Source organism: Tupaia chinensis, unplaced genomic scaffold (genome assembly GCF_000334495.1).
Source record: "Tupaia chinensis unplaced genomic scaffold, TupChi_1.0 Scaffold000394_1, whole genome shotgun sequence".
Classification (NCBI taxonomy): Eukaryota; Metazoa; Chordata; class Mammalia; order Scandentia; family Tupaiidae; genus Tupaia; species Tupaia belangeri.
In genome coordinates this window covers 1,391,811-1,404,556 of record NW_006159896.1, presented here as the reverse complement: position 1 = coordinate 1,404,556, position 12,746 = coordinate 1,391,811, and the positions used below count along the sequence as shown (strand labels likewise).

The following is a 12,746-nucleotide window of genomic DNA, read 5'->3' as shown; positions in this document are numbered from 1 at the left end:
GAAGCGCTGCTGAGATCCGACTCTGTGCGCTCAGGGCGGCCGATGCCCCCAGCGCTCCCCGTTCGGCTGCCGCAACCCGGCCGCATCTGGATTGGGCGCCGCACGACTGGGCCGACGCCGGGTGAGAACAGGTTGGGCCAGTGGGTGCCCAGGCGGGGTTACGTGCGGGTCGGGATCGGGAGGAGGTAGCGGTGCCGGCCTGGGGTGGGGGGCGCGCCCTGCCTCTCTGTTTCTTGCCGGGCGCTCTATTACCCTGGCTGTCCAGGGGCGAGGGGAACTCCCCTCCTCCCTTCACCCTGCACCCCAGCCTTCCTGGACCAGTTCCTGTCCTCTGCCCTGGCGGACTCTGGGAGGCCAAAAGTCTGAGGACCTTGGAGACCAAGGCGGTGGGGTTGGGGGCGCTGGTTCAGCCCCCATACCCACACCCCCGCCTTTTGCTTTCCCGAGGAGGAGAGGGAGATAGTCTGTAGGGGTTCGCTGTAGTCCAGCCGTGTCCTCATCCCGGCTTGGAAGCTCTCGGGCTACTTCACAGCCTTGACCTTCAGCTCCTCCGAAGACTAGGAAAACCCCAAGAAAAAGTGCCATCAGCTGTCCCCTTGAGCAAGTCCACAAAACGCCAGGAAGAGCCCTACAGTCCTAATCTCAGCCCAGCCCTTGCCGCACAGTCCCCAAAGATTCATTGCAGCGGCTTGCCTTGTGTTGGGGGAAAGGGGCAGGGAGGGGTGCTGTTGGGGGAGAGGTGTCTTCAGGGCCCAGCGCTCTCCTGCCTCAACCACCTTTCTCCCCCTTGGGCGGTCACCTTTCGGGCACCTCCGGCTTTAACTCCTTTTCTCCATTGCCCTCTATCGACCAGCCAGAGGCACTGCGACACCTGAGCCTGTGGGCAGGTACAGAGCTGGGCTCCCTTCTCTGGGAGCTGCCCCTTTGGGTGTTGACCAATGCACAGAACCTTCCTGGGTTTCTCGGTGGGAGCTGAGTCAGCACTCATGCCCTTTCTTGGATAGGAACCCTGGATGTCAGGGGAGTGGACCACCCTGTTTTGGCTGGAATGGCCTCTGAGTGCAAGTCTCACACCCATTGTGCAGACGGGGAGACTGAGGCCTGAAGTGGGAAAGGGGCTTGCTCCAGGCCACTTTGACAGTGGTAAGCCTCCTGCTTCAGAGCCACTGAAGCCATTGAAGACTAGCCTGTCCCTTCCAGTGAGCCATGGGACCCAAACTTGGAAGGGGATCCCTGTCCTTAGCCACCCCACTCAGAATGGCTAAGCTTCACCCCAGGCTGACCCTTTGGGATTGCATGACCTGGCAGCCTGGGTTAGGTTGTGGGGGCCCAGAAGATGCTGATGTTTGGGTCCACTGACTGCCCTGTCCCCACAGGCCACAATGCTGCTCGGGGCCTCTCTAGTGGGGGTGCTGCTGTTCTCCAAGCTGGTGCTGAAGCTGCCCTGGACTCAGGTGGGGTTCTCCCTGCTGCTCCTGTACTTAGGCTCTGGTGGCTGGCGCTTCATCCGGATCTTCATCAAGACCGTCAGACGTGATGTCTTGTGAGTACCTGGTCCAGGCCTTCCTGAGGTCTCTCACCTAACACTGAGGTTCTGAACCCCAGATCTCCCCAGACTAGGGCCTGGTTCCCATCAGCACAGAGCATCTGTGTTCCACACCATTGCCCTGGTGGTACCTGGTACCACTGTCTCCAAGATCGAAGTCTCCTTCCAGGGAATCTCGCTGTTTGAGGTTCCTTGGCCTGGGGCAGGCATGGAGTCAACACTGAGCATCACATGTGTTGAGGAGACAGCTACAGGGAGGCCTGAGGAAAGGTGCAGGAGCAGGGCCCCGAATCATGTCTGGGAGAAGGTGCTCCCTAAGAAATCCAGGTATGGGGGACCAACAGGTAATGTGGTGGTTAAGGCACTGGATACTCCCACATGGCCTACCACAGTTCAAGTGCCGGACCTGGTGGCTTACTTTCTCACTTTCTCTGTCTCTCTTGCTCTCTCTGTCTTTCTTTGGTCAAATGAAAATAAATGAATGAATAAATAAAATTTGATAATTCTAAGAAAAAAAAGAAAGAAAACCAGGTATGTTTCATGGGGTTCCTGTGCCAGAAAACACCTGCTCCTACCTGTTCTATTTCTATTTCCCCCAGAGGGGAGCGAGGCCTGCCAAGCTCAGATTGGTCAGAGAGATAAGCCCCTAGCAGTGCTGTGTGGGCAGGGACCCAGCAATCTTGCTCATGCCTGTGTCTCCCAGTGCCCAGCAGTGACCCATGACCAGAACAGGCATGTGTCAATCTGGACTGATCACAAAAGGAAGTATCTAGTGGCACCACAGGAAGGTGGTAGTAGCAGAGAACCATGGAGCATGGGGCAAGGAGAGGGGGCCTGGGGCCGGGATGTGGGGAATCAGAGAAGGCCTCCTGGAGGAAATGCACTTTTAGTTGAGAGGTGACCTGGAAGTGGATGGGTGAGAGTCCCACCAGAGAGTACAGCACCAGCAAAGGCTGAAGTCACAGAGGCTGGAGAGTACAGAGGTCAGGTGGCTGGGCAGGAGAGCAGTGTTGCCAAGTGAGTCCACAAACACGTATTGAATGTCTACTCCATGTAGCGCTGAGGTAGGGCCCAGGGACAGAGTGGTGACAGACAGAGCCCCTCTGCTGGGCTCTGACAGAAGGACTGCAAAGTAGCAAGCTCACTGTGGCCACGGGGGTGGGGACATACAACTGGAGCTTAGACTCTGAGGCAGGGCCTGGAGCCCTAGAAGGTTCACAGAGAGCAGCAGGCTTAGAAGGTAGTAGAAGGAGTTGAGCTCTAATGCCCCAAAAGACTGGGGTTCAATCTGAGCCCGGCCGTATTCCACCCACGCAGCCTGCGCAGGCCTCAGCGTCAGCTTCCTCCTCTGTCATGGAGTGACACGAGTCTCTTGGTGTGATCTGGAGGACATGGGGATGTCGTAGGAGAGCTGGCTTTCGAGACTCAGGCCAGCAGGGCAGCCACCTGGGCCAGGGTCCCCCCTACTCCTGGCCTCATCGGTCACAGCCTCCTTGCTCACTTGCATGCAGTGGCGGCCTGGTGCTCCTGAAGGTAAAGGCCAAGGTGCGGCGATACCTCCGGGAGCAGCGGACGGTGCCTATCCTGTTTGCCTCCGTGGTGCAGCGCCACCCCAATAAGACGGCCCTGATCTTCGAGGGCACAGACACCCATTGGACCTTCCGCCAGCTGGATGACTATTCAAGTAGCGTGGCCAACTTCCTGCAGGCCCGGGGTCTGGCCTCGGGTGATGTGGCCGCCCTCTTCATGGAGAACCGCAATGAGTTCGTGGGCCTGTGGCTGGGCATGGCCAAGCTGGGCGTGGAGGCAGCGCTTATCAATACCAACCTCCGACGGGATGCACTGCGCCATTGTATCACCACCTCCCAGGCTCGGGCCCTCATCTTCGGCAGTGAGATGGCCCCAGGTAAGCCTCTGAAGTCAGGAGACAAGCAGGTGGTCCTATGGGGCCTCACGTAGGACACAGCTCCATTCCACCCTGGGGGAGGCTGTACAGGTCAGTTTAGGGCCTGAGCCTTACAGGAGGGCTGGGCTCTGTCACCACTACCTGCAGGTCCCGAGGAAGAGACCAGACTCTGAGCTCTCCCTCTTCCTCATCTGTCGTAACTACCTCATACTCTCTCTCTTTTTTTTAACTATTTTATTTAATTTTATTCATTGTCATTTTATTTTTTATTTTATTTAAGTTGACCAGAGAGAGACAGAGAAGGAAGGTGAGAGAGCAAGCCACCAGGTCCAGGACTTGAACCATGGTCAGCCACGTGAGAGTCCAGCCGCCTTAACCACCACACCACCTGCTGGCCCAATACCTCTTACTCTTTTGAAGATTGTATTTCACTCAAAGCACTAGCAAGTGGCTGATGGAATGGTGACCATCCTTGTGACTAGTTAGGTCTCACCTGCCTCACCTGTGTAATGGAACAAGAATTTGTTCTCCACTCTCCTGGGCACTGTGGGTGTGGTGCTTTACAAAAGAGCTCTCACCCTCACAAAGGCAGGTGAGAGAGGACTGTCATCTCGGCTGAGAGGTGATGAGCGTGAGATCCGGAAGTGTGAAGCGCTCACCCGAGGTCGCACAGTTGTAAGTGGCAGAACTGGGAGCAGAAGGTGGGCTTGGCCGCAGTGGCCCTGTTCTTCCTCGCCCCTCCTCTGGCTGTGGAGGGACGGACAGGAAAGTTCCCTCAGATGCAGCAAGAGAAAGGGGAGGAAGCCAGAGGAGTTGGGGCAGAGCGGGTCAGGGTGCCCGTGCCTAGGGTGAGTGCCTTGATGTCCGTGCAGTGCCCTGAGGCCCCTCAGAGAAGGTCCAGGCCTCTGACCCCCCACTCCTCCTTTCTGACTGGTTGCCTCAGAGCAGGGTAGTCCAGCGGGTCAGAGCTCCAACCTCGGTGTGAGATAGACCAGGCACTGAGTCTCAGTTCCAGCACACTCCAGCTGTGAGCCATTCTGAGTGCCTGAGTTTCCTCCTCTGTAGAATGGCTGTCATTGGAACCTACCTCCTAGGCCTGTGAGAATGGGAGGACGCAGGTGAAGAGCCCACAGTGGAGTCAGCCAGCTGCTACAGGGGCTGGTGCTTCGTTAGCAGTGACGTCCCGGTTGCTTCGCCCCACCCTCTGGCTGATCCCCCCAACATGTGCTAGCTGACCTGCCCTATCTCCCCACAGCCATCTTTGAGATCTGTGCCAGCCTGGACCCCTCGCTCAGCCTCTTCTGCTCTGGCTCTTGGGAGCCCAGCACGGTACCCTCTGGAACAGAGCACCTGGACCCTCTTCTGGAAGATGCTCCCAAGCACCTGCCCAGTCGCCCTGACAAGGGCTTCACAGGTGGGTCCCATACCCCCACAGAGGGTTCTCGGACAGGCTGAGGACAGAGCACTGGCCTGGGTCCTTCTGCAACCCAGCTGTGTGCCTGGGACAGACATGTGACCGAAGGTGGGGACAGTAACCCTGGGACACTCCAGGTTACCATGAAGGTGAAATGAGCTGGTCTGTGTAAAAGAATCAGGCACGGAGCTGAGCACACGGTGCACAGATCCAGTTGTCTGATTTGCTGAACAAGCCTTCACAGATGCCCTGCCCTCAGGTGCAGGGTCACCCAGACCCCAGTAACCTGCTTCATCTGAATTTGGGCCTGGTAGGGAGAGGAGGCCGTGAGGGTAAGAGGCAAGGCCTGCTGAATTTCATCAGGCACCTGTTTGGTGCAGGACCTGCTGGCCTTCCTGCCCCACCTCTGTGCGGCCTCCCTGATCCTCCTGCTCCTCCTCACACTCCAGCCTGTGCCTCCAGCCCCTTACCCACTTCCTGGTGAGGGCACACGGCCACTGCATTGCCTGGTGGCTCAGAGCTTGAGTCGTGGAGTCAGGTCTGACTTCACATCCCACCTGACTGCTTCCCTTTTGACCTGCCTCGCCCTCAGCCTCGGTTTCCACAGCCATGAAATTGGGGATAGAAACAGAACCTACTTGGGACCAGCACTTTAGCAGTTAGTGTAATGGCTATGTCGCTGGACTACCATGTAGTCGACTGCAGTTTGAGTCCCAGACCCGGTGGCTTAAAACTCACACCAGGCATGTGTGCGTGCATGCCCAAGATCCCGAGAGGAGAATGGAGGAGAAGGGATTGCGGCATGGCCATCCCCCTGGGGGGTGATTTCTCGCTTTCTGTCTGTCTCTGTCTGTCTGTCTGGCAAGCACATGCGCCCTATAACAAAAACCTCTCAAAAAAAAAAAAAAAAAGGAAAAGAACCTACTCTATGGGTGACTTCGAGGTCTGAAAAAAATAGTGGGGGTAGGGTGTGGCAGGATGAGCTCAGTCACCATCATTGTCGTCGTCATCGTCCTAACTCCATCTGTGCGTATCTGGCCTCGCGGGCAACTTTGTAAGTTACGTGAGGGCAGGCACTCCACCTGGTTTACCTAGTGCCCTCTGATGCCCAGGGCTGGCATACAGCAGCCAGAGAGCAAGAGGTGACTGCCACCAAACATGGGGAGTCATCCACACCTCCCGAGTGGTAGGGCTGGGCCGCAGAGACATGCTATCCAGAGGGCCGGCACGATGGACTCGCAGTTATCCTGGACCCAGGGGCTTGAGAAGCACGCTGGGTGTGTGTGCATGCGTGTCCGAAATCCCTGCAGGATGGGAAAAGAGAAGAGACTGCTGCATGACAATGCCGTATGGGATATTCTTCCTTCCTCCCCTTCTCCTTTCCATCTGCCTCCCTCTGGTGAGTGCACGTGCTCTCTGGCAAGTTTAAAAAGAAAGAGACTCTGGAGCTGCAGGTGAGAGACATGAACAGTCCACAGCACAGAGCAACACCCTGCTTCCTGCAGCTCGTGCCTCCTCGTGTTCTAAGACTTGGGACAGGGATTCTCCCCAGGAAGCCCACCTGCTGCCACCTCCCTCTCTTGCCAGTCCATGCCAAGTGTTGCTGCCAGACTTCAGCAGGTCCTGTGCTTCTGCCGTCCCCTGGCACTTGGTGCTCAGGATTGCCCACACCCGCTTTTGTGTGTTTGTATAGGTGAGTGTGTTCATATATATGCCAGAGGGTGTGTGTGAAAGAGACAGAGAAAGCAGCCTCCAGCAGATCCTGGTCACGCCACGGTCCTTTCTCCTCCAGTTCTTCATCTCTTTAAGGTCCTGGGTGCACATGTGCCTGGGGTGTTTTTTTTTTTTTTCCAAGCTGAAGGGGCTGGGACTTGAACTGTGGTTACCCGTGTGGGATCTGGCTTCCTCTGTGCTGCACCTAACCACTGCTCTATAGAGTTGGCCCAGCATCCTTTTCTGACCTCTTACTCAGCCGTGACTTCCAAGAGGACTGGGTCAGTACCCATCGTGGTCATTGATGTCTCTCCCCAAAAAGCCTGGCACAGAGCAAGACAGGAAACGTTTCTTGAAAGAGTGGATTCAGGCCGTAGAGCAGAACAGTGTCTCAGGTCATCGGTGTAGACTTCCTGGAGGAGGTGTAATTGGGAACATGTGTGGCCATCTGCTCTTCTGACCCTGCCAGCCCCACATTGCCCACCTCACAGCTGCCCATGTTTGCTCTCTTCAGATAAGCTCTTCTACATCTATACATCAGGCACCACAGGGCTGCCCAAAGCCGCCATCGTGGTGAACAGCAGGTAAGGGCGGGTGCGCCAGGGTGAGGGTCGGGTAAGCAGGGCCTTTCTAGGGGCCCAGCGAACGCTTTGCCCGTGCCCTCCCAGGTATTACCGCATGGCCGCCCTGGTGTACTATGGCTTCCGCATGCAACCTGATGACATTGTGTATGACTGCCTCCCCCTCTACCACTCAGCAGGTAACTCTGGGCCTGCCCCACAGCCTCTAGCGGCCCCCAGTGCTCCCAGTCCACAGAAGCCACACCCCTCCTATGAGACAGCATGGAATTAAATCTGGATTCGAATCCAGACACAGTGTTGATTCCTTGCCCAGTTTCCTTGTCTATTAAATGAGGATGACTGCCCCAGGCTCAGGTGCATGTGGCAATGTCCCGGGGCACTGGGTGGTCTGAGAATTGAGTTCCTCTCTGCAGGCTTGCAGCCATTGCCGCTGGTGGCAATTCGGCTTGTCTGAGGGATGACACAGCTTGAGTAAATTTAGTTGTGTCTGGTGCTCAGTGAGGATAGAAGAGGGACAGAGCACACATGTGACCAGGTGGAACACAAGACTTCCCGGAGGAGGTCACCCAGTGCAGGCAGAGCTAAGACACGGGCCAGGCTGGGAGATCAGTCCCACCTGCTAAATGGCAATGTTACAGGCTGGGGCCAGGCCTAGACTGCCGCTGGGACGCTCAGTCCCGTAGGTACTGGGAGCCATGGGAAGTGTGAGTATGGGTGAGAGGATCAGTTGCTATGGGCAGGACAGGACAGGACAGGACAGGAAAGAGACCAGGAGAAAGGGCCCGTGACAAGGTAGGCCTGGGCCAGAGGAAGTACTGGAGGGGGGAGTCTCTTCCCTGACCCCAGGGCCACCTCCTGCCTTCAGGAAACATTGTGGGGATCGGGCAGTGCCTGATCCACGGCATGACAGTGGTGATCCGGAAGAAGTTCTCAGCCTCCCGGTTCTGGGACGACTGTATCAAGTACAACTGCACGGTGAGTTTGTCTGGACGGGGGACTGGCTGCATGGGGAAAGGATGGCACGGCCAGCCATGGGGGGTGGGTACGGGGGACTGTGAGGCAGTGAAGTGAGGGCAACCTCGAGCCTAGAGTCACCCCAAGACCACCCCCAGATTGTGCAGTACATCGGCGAGCTATGCCGCTACCTCCTGAACCAGCCGCCCCGGGAGGCAGAGAGGCAGCACCGGGTGCGCATGGCTCTAGGCAACGGCCTTCGGCAGTCCATCTGGACCAGCTTCGCCAGCCGCTTCCACATCGCCCAGGTGGCCGAGTTCTATGGGGCCACTGAGTGCAACTGCAGCCTTGGCAACTTCGACAGCCAGGTGCGGCCAGGTTGGGGATGCAGGGGTGGGCCACAGAAGGCCCTGGACGGTAGAGGGGAGGGCCGAGTTCCAGCATGGGAGGGGGGCACTGGGGTCCCCTCTGCCCCCATGTCCCATTTGAGCACATAGTCTTGGCCATTGCAGGTGGGGGCCTGTGGCTTCAACAGCCGCATCCTGTCCTTCGTGTACCCCATCCGGCTGGTACGTGTCAATGAGGACACCATGGAGCTGATCCGGGGGCCCGATGGCATCTGCATTCCCTGCCAGCCAGGTCTGCCCTGGGCTGGCCCAGGAGGGAGGTACTCGGGGAGGGGGGACCCTATTCTGACCGGTGGCCGTCAGTCAGCTTTGCTGTTTGGGCTTCAGCTTACTCCATTCTTTGTCCACTCACACACCCATCGTCCCACCCGTCCAGTCTTGGGGATCGCCTTGGCTCCGTACCTGTGTGCCATGAGATGGTTATTCAGCCTTCTGTGCCTGAGTCCCCTTATTGGTATATGGAACTGGTGGCAGCCCCGGCCTCACTGGGGTGACCTGAAGATCCGTGTAGCAGAGAACATAAAGCTCTGGGAGCAGAAAGGTGCGGTGCAGAGGCTCAGGGGTGCTGCTTGGCCAGGCTGTCTACCTGGAGCCGATCCCCCCAACCTGTTTGCTGTTCCTTCACCTTCCCATCTATCCAGTGGACAAATGTCACCAAGTACCTACATGAGTCAGCCTGCTAGGTGAGCTCCCTGCCTTCAGGGAGCTCTAGGGCTAGAGGGCAAGGCTGTTTCTGTGGCAAGCAGGTGAATCAAGGCAGGTGGAAATGCAGGTGCACTGCTGGAGGGCCGGTGGAAGAGGCCACTTGGTACAGATCTGACCTGCCTCCCCTATGCCCAGGTGAGCCGGGCCAGCTGGTGGGCCGCATCATCCAGCAAGACCCCCTGCGCCGCTTTGACGGCTACCTCAACCAGGGCGCCAGCAGCAAGAAGATCGCCGAGGATGTCTTCAAGAAGGGGGACCAGGCTTACCTCACTGGTTGGTTCCCTGCCCTTCACAGCCCTGCCTGGAAGGGGTGGGGGACTGAGGGACCTTTCTCTACCTGTAGACCCTGGCTGCCCTACCTGTCCTCATGGTGACAAACCCTCAGCCCAGCCAGGACGGCCCAGTCCAGCCCACCTCACCCGGCCCTTCCCTAGGTGATGTGCTGGTGATGGACGAGCTAGGCTACCTGTACTTCCGGGACCGCACAGGGGACACGTTCCGCTGGAAAGGTGAGAACGTGTCCACCACCGAGGTGGAGGGCACGCTCAGCCGCCTGCTGGACATGGCCGACGTGGCAGTGTACGGCGTCGAGGTGCCAGGTATCTGTGGAGATGGGAGTTTGCACGGGGAGGTGCCACGGGGGACTGCCGACCACTCAGTGTCCACTGTGCTGCCCCCAGGCACGGAAGGCAGGGCCGGAATGGCTGCTGTGGCCAGCCCTGCTGACAGTTGTGACCTGGAGCGCTTTGCACGGGTCTTGGAGAAGGAGCTGCCCCTGTATGCCCGCCCCATCTTCCTGCGCTTCCTACCTGAGCTGCACAAAACAGGTCTGTTGCTCCCCTGGTCCCATCGGTAGGCCCCAGGCCTGGGTCCCTTCCCCTTTCCTTCTGGGAGACCTGGGTGGTTGTCACTTGACCCCTGCCCACCAACTTGCCTTGTAGAGGAGTGCCCTCGAAGTGGCACGGAGGGTCACCAATGAGAGTGTATAGAATGCCAGACACTGTGTGAGGACTCGGGGTGCAGGGAATAAAGCCCAAGGGGGCCTCTGCCTTTTGGGAGCCTTCAGAGCAGAAGGAACAAGGGACTCCAATGACTGAGTATAGACTACAGATGGAGCTGACGGAAGACTTGGGCCTCTAGAATCTTGGATGTGTGCATCCCTAGCCTGTTTTCAGGTCAGCCCAGGATCCAAACCCCTGGTTGGCCATGTGGCTTCCAGCACTGCCAATCAGTATATACCGACTGCCCACTGAGTCGGGCTGTTTGCTCACAGTTCTGTGTGTCAGCAATTTGGGGTTAAATTGAGCCAGTCAGTTCTATCCCTCACCTGAAATCACTCAGAGAGCTGCCATGCCTAGTGACTCAGCCAGGACAGGAGGATGGCAGATCCCTCACCCATGTGCCTGCCCTCCGTGCTGCCTCTGCAGCACCCTCTGGCAAGACTTCCTGTGCTGACAGAAGCACTCGGTATCTGCTCACCAGCAGCAGTTCCGAGCCCTGGGTAGTCAGTGAGCACTCGAATTGTGGCAGGACTGAGGGACTAACTTAACATTAGGTTTAATTTTATTTAACTGAAGTGTAAATGGCGGACAGTGCCAGGCTAGGGGCCTACCTGGGAGGGCCTCTGCTCCACGTGGCTTCTGACCTTCTAATGGTTAAAGCCACTAGAAGGCCAGACCTGTTCCAAGGTAGGGTGAAAGCCACAAGGCCCTGGAGGCTGACACCAAGGACTCCCACACATTGTTTCTGCCACATTCTGTTGGTTAAAGCGAGTCATAGGCCAGTCCAGATTGAGAAAGATTCTGGCTCTTGAGGGGAGAAGCGGCAAAGCCTCATTGCAGAGGCAAGTGCTTAAAGGAAGGGAAGGAATCTGGGCTTTTTTTTTTTTTTTTTTGCAATCAGTCACACCCGGGTTCAAATCTCAGCTCTAGGGCTGGGCCCCATAGCACACAGTTAAGCATTGTACATAGAAAGCTGGATCTCACGTGGCTGACCGCAGTTCGAATCCTGGCCTCCGAGACTGGAAAAACACATTGGTGTATGTCCATGCATGCCCCAAATCCTGGTAGGAGGAGAAAGGATGGCAGCGTGACCACACCTTCTGACAATTAATTTAAAAACAATTCTAGCTTTCCTTCTTACCAGCTGTGTGTGCCTTTGAGCGCCAGTCTGCTCATATATAAGGTAGGGCGAAAACCATTGATTAAAAGATGTAAACTGGGGCTGGCAGGTGGCATAGTGGGTAAGAGCGCTGGACCTCCCACAGGGCTGACTGTGGTTTGAGTTCCAGAACTGGTGGCTTGCTTTCTCTCTCTCTCTCTCTGTCTTTCTGTCTCTTTCTCTGTCCCTCTCTGATCAAATTTTTAAAAAATGAATAAATAAAAAGTTAAATAAAACAATTTGGGGCCAGCAGGTGACATATTGGTTAAGGGCACTGGACTCCCACATGACCAACTATGGTTCGAGTCCCAGACCTGGCAGCTTGCTTTCTTACTTTCTCTCTCTCTCTCACTCTGTCCCTCTCTGTTCAAATTGAAATGGATAAATGAACAATGTTAAATAAAATAATTCTTTAAAAAATATGTATAATCGGGCCAGCAAGTGGTGTGGTGGTTAAAGCCACTAGATTCCCACATGGCCCAGCGTGGTTCGAGCCCCAGACCTGGTGGCTTGCTTTCTCCCTTTTCTCTCTCTCTGTTTCTCTCTCTGGTCAAATAAAAAAAAAAAAAAAGGAAATAAATAATTTTTGAAATGATGTAATAATTTATCTACTTTTTATTTTTTAATTTCTTTAGAGAGATTTTTGCTGTAGAGTGCATTCAAGAGATTTTTGCTTTAGAGAGATTTTTGCTATACAGTGCATGCGATTGCTGGAGAAAGAGACAGAAAATGAGAAATCACCCCCCATGGCCATACCATAACCCCTTCTCCATTCTCCTCAATTGTGGACATGCTCACCCATGTGCCTGCCGTTAGTTTCTAGCTGCCAGGTCCAGAACTCAAACTGGTCAGCCATGTAGGAGTCCAACAACATAACCATTATGCCATTTGCTGGTCCCTAATTTATCTACTAGTAAGAAAAAAAAACTGCTAATTAAGGCACTGGACTTCCACATGGCAGACTACAGATTTGAGTCCGAGACACAGTGGCTTGAAAATCACACCAGTTGCACGTGCATATGTGCCCCAAATCCCAAAAGATAATGAAGGAGAAGGGACTGCAGTCCTTTCTCCAGTCTCCTCTCAGGATCTTGGGCGTGAATGTACTTGTGCCTGCTGTGAGTTTTAAGTCTCCGGGTCTGGGACTCAAAACCAAAGTTGACTGGGAGTCCAGCAGTGTAACCATTATGCCATCTGCTGGTCTCCCCCTCTCTGTCTCTCTCCGGTGGACGCATGTACCCTATGGCAAAGCTTAAAAAGGGGGACCAAAAAAAAAGAGCACAAGTTGAACTAACGCTTCATGGGCACACCTGTACTGTAGGTGTTCAAATGAAAGGAACGGGGAAGGCCAAAAACTAGT

General features: G+C 55.7%; 1 protein-coding gene across 4 annotated transcripts in view; it reads left to right on the top strand.

Annotated features, from left to right (window-relative positions):
* Positions 1–12,746, top strand: part of SLC27A4 (solute carrier family 27 member 4) — a 13,946-nt gene continuing 1,200 nt past the window's right edge. The window contains exons 1-13 of one of the 4 annotated variants that reach the window (XM_006154016.2): positions 7–121; positions 1,005–1,143; positions 1,377–1,543; positions 3,058–3,452; positions 4,708–4,866; positions 7,094–7,163; positions 7,248–7,339; positions 8,026–8,135; positions 8,273–8,482; positions 8,627–8,753; positions 9,362–9,499; positions 9,661–9,825; positions 9,907–10,053. In XM_006154016.2, the coding sequence (XP_006154078.1) occupies positions 1,383–1,543; positions 3,058–3,452; positions 4,708–4,866; positions 7,094–7,163; positions 7,248–7,339; positions 8,026–8,135; positions 8,273–8,482; positions 8,627–8,753; positions 9,362–9,499; positions 9,661–9,825; positions 9,907–10,053 (1,774 nt within the window). In that variant the 5' untranslated portion in view covers positions 7–121; positions 1,005–1,143; positions 1,377–1,382. Of the gene's footprint in view, positions 132–1,004; positions 1,144–1,376; positions 1,544–3,057; positions 3,453–4,707; positions 4,867–7,093; positions 7,164–7,247; positions 7,340–8,025; positions 8,136–8,272; positions 8,483–8,626; positions 8,754–9,361; positions 9,500–9,660; positions 9,826–9,906; positions 10,054–12,746 lie in introns of all 4 variants that reach the window. The other 3 variants (XM_006154014.2, XM_006154017.3, XM_006154015.3) reach the window with 3 other exon arrangements.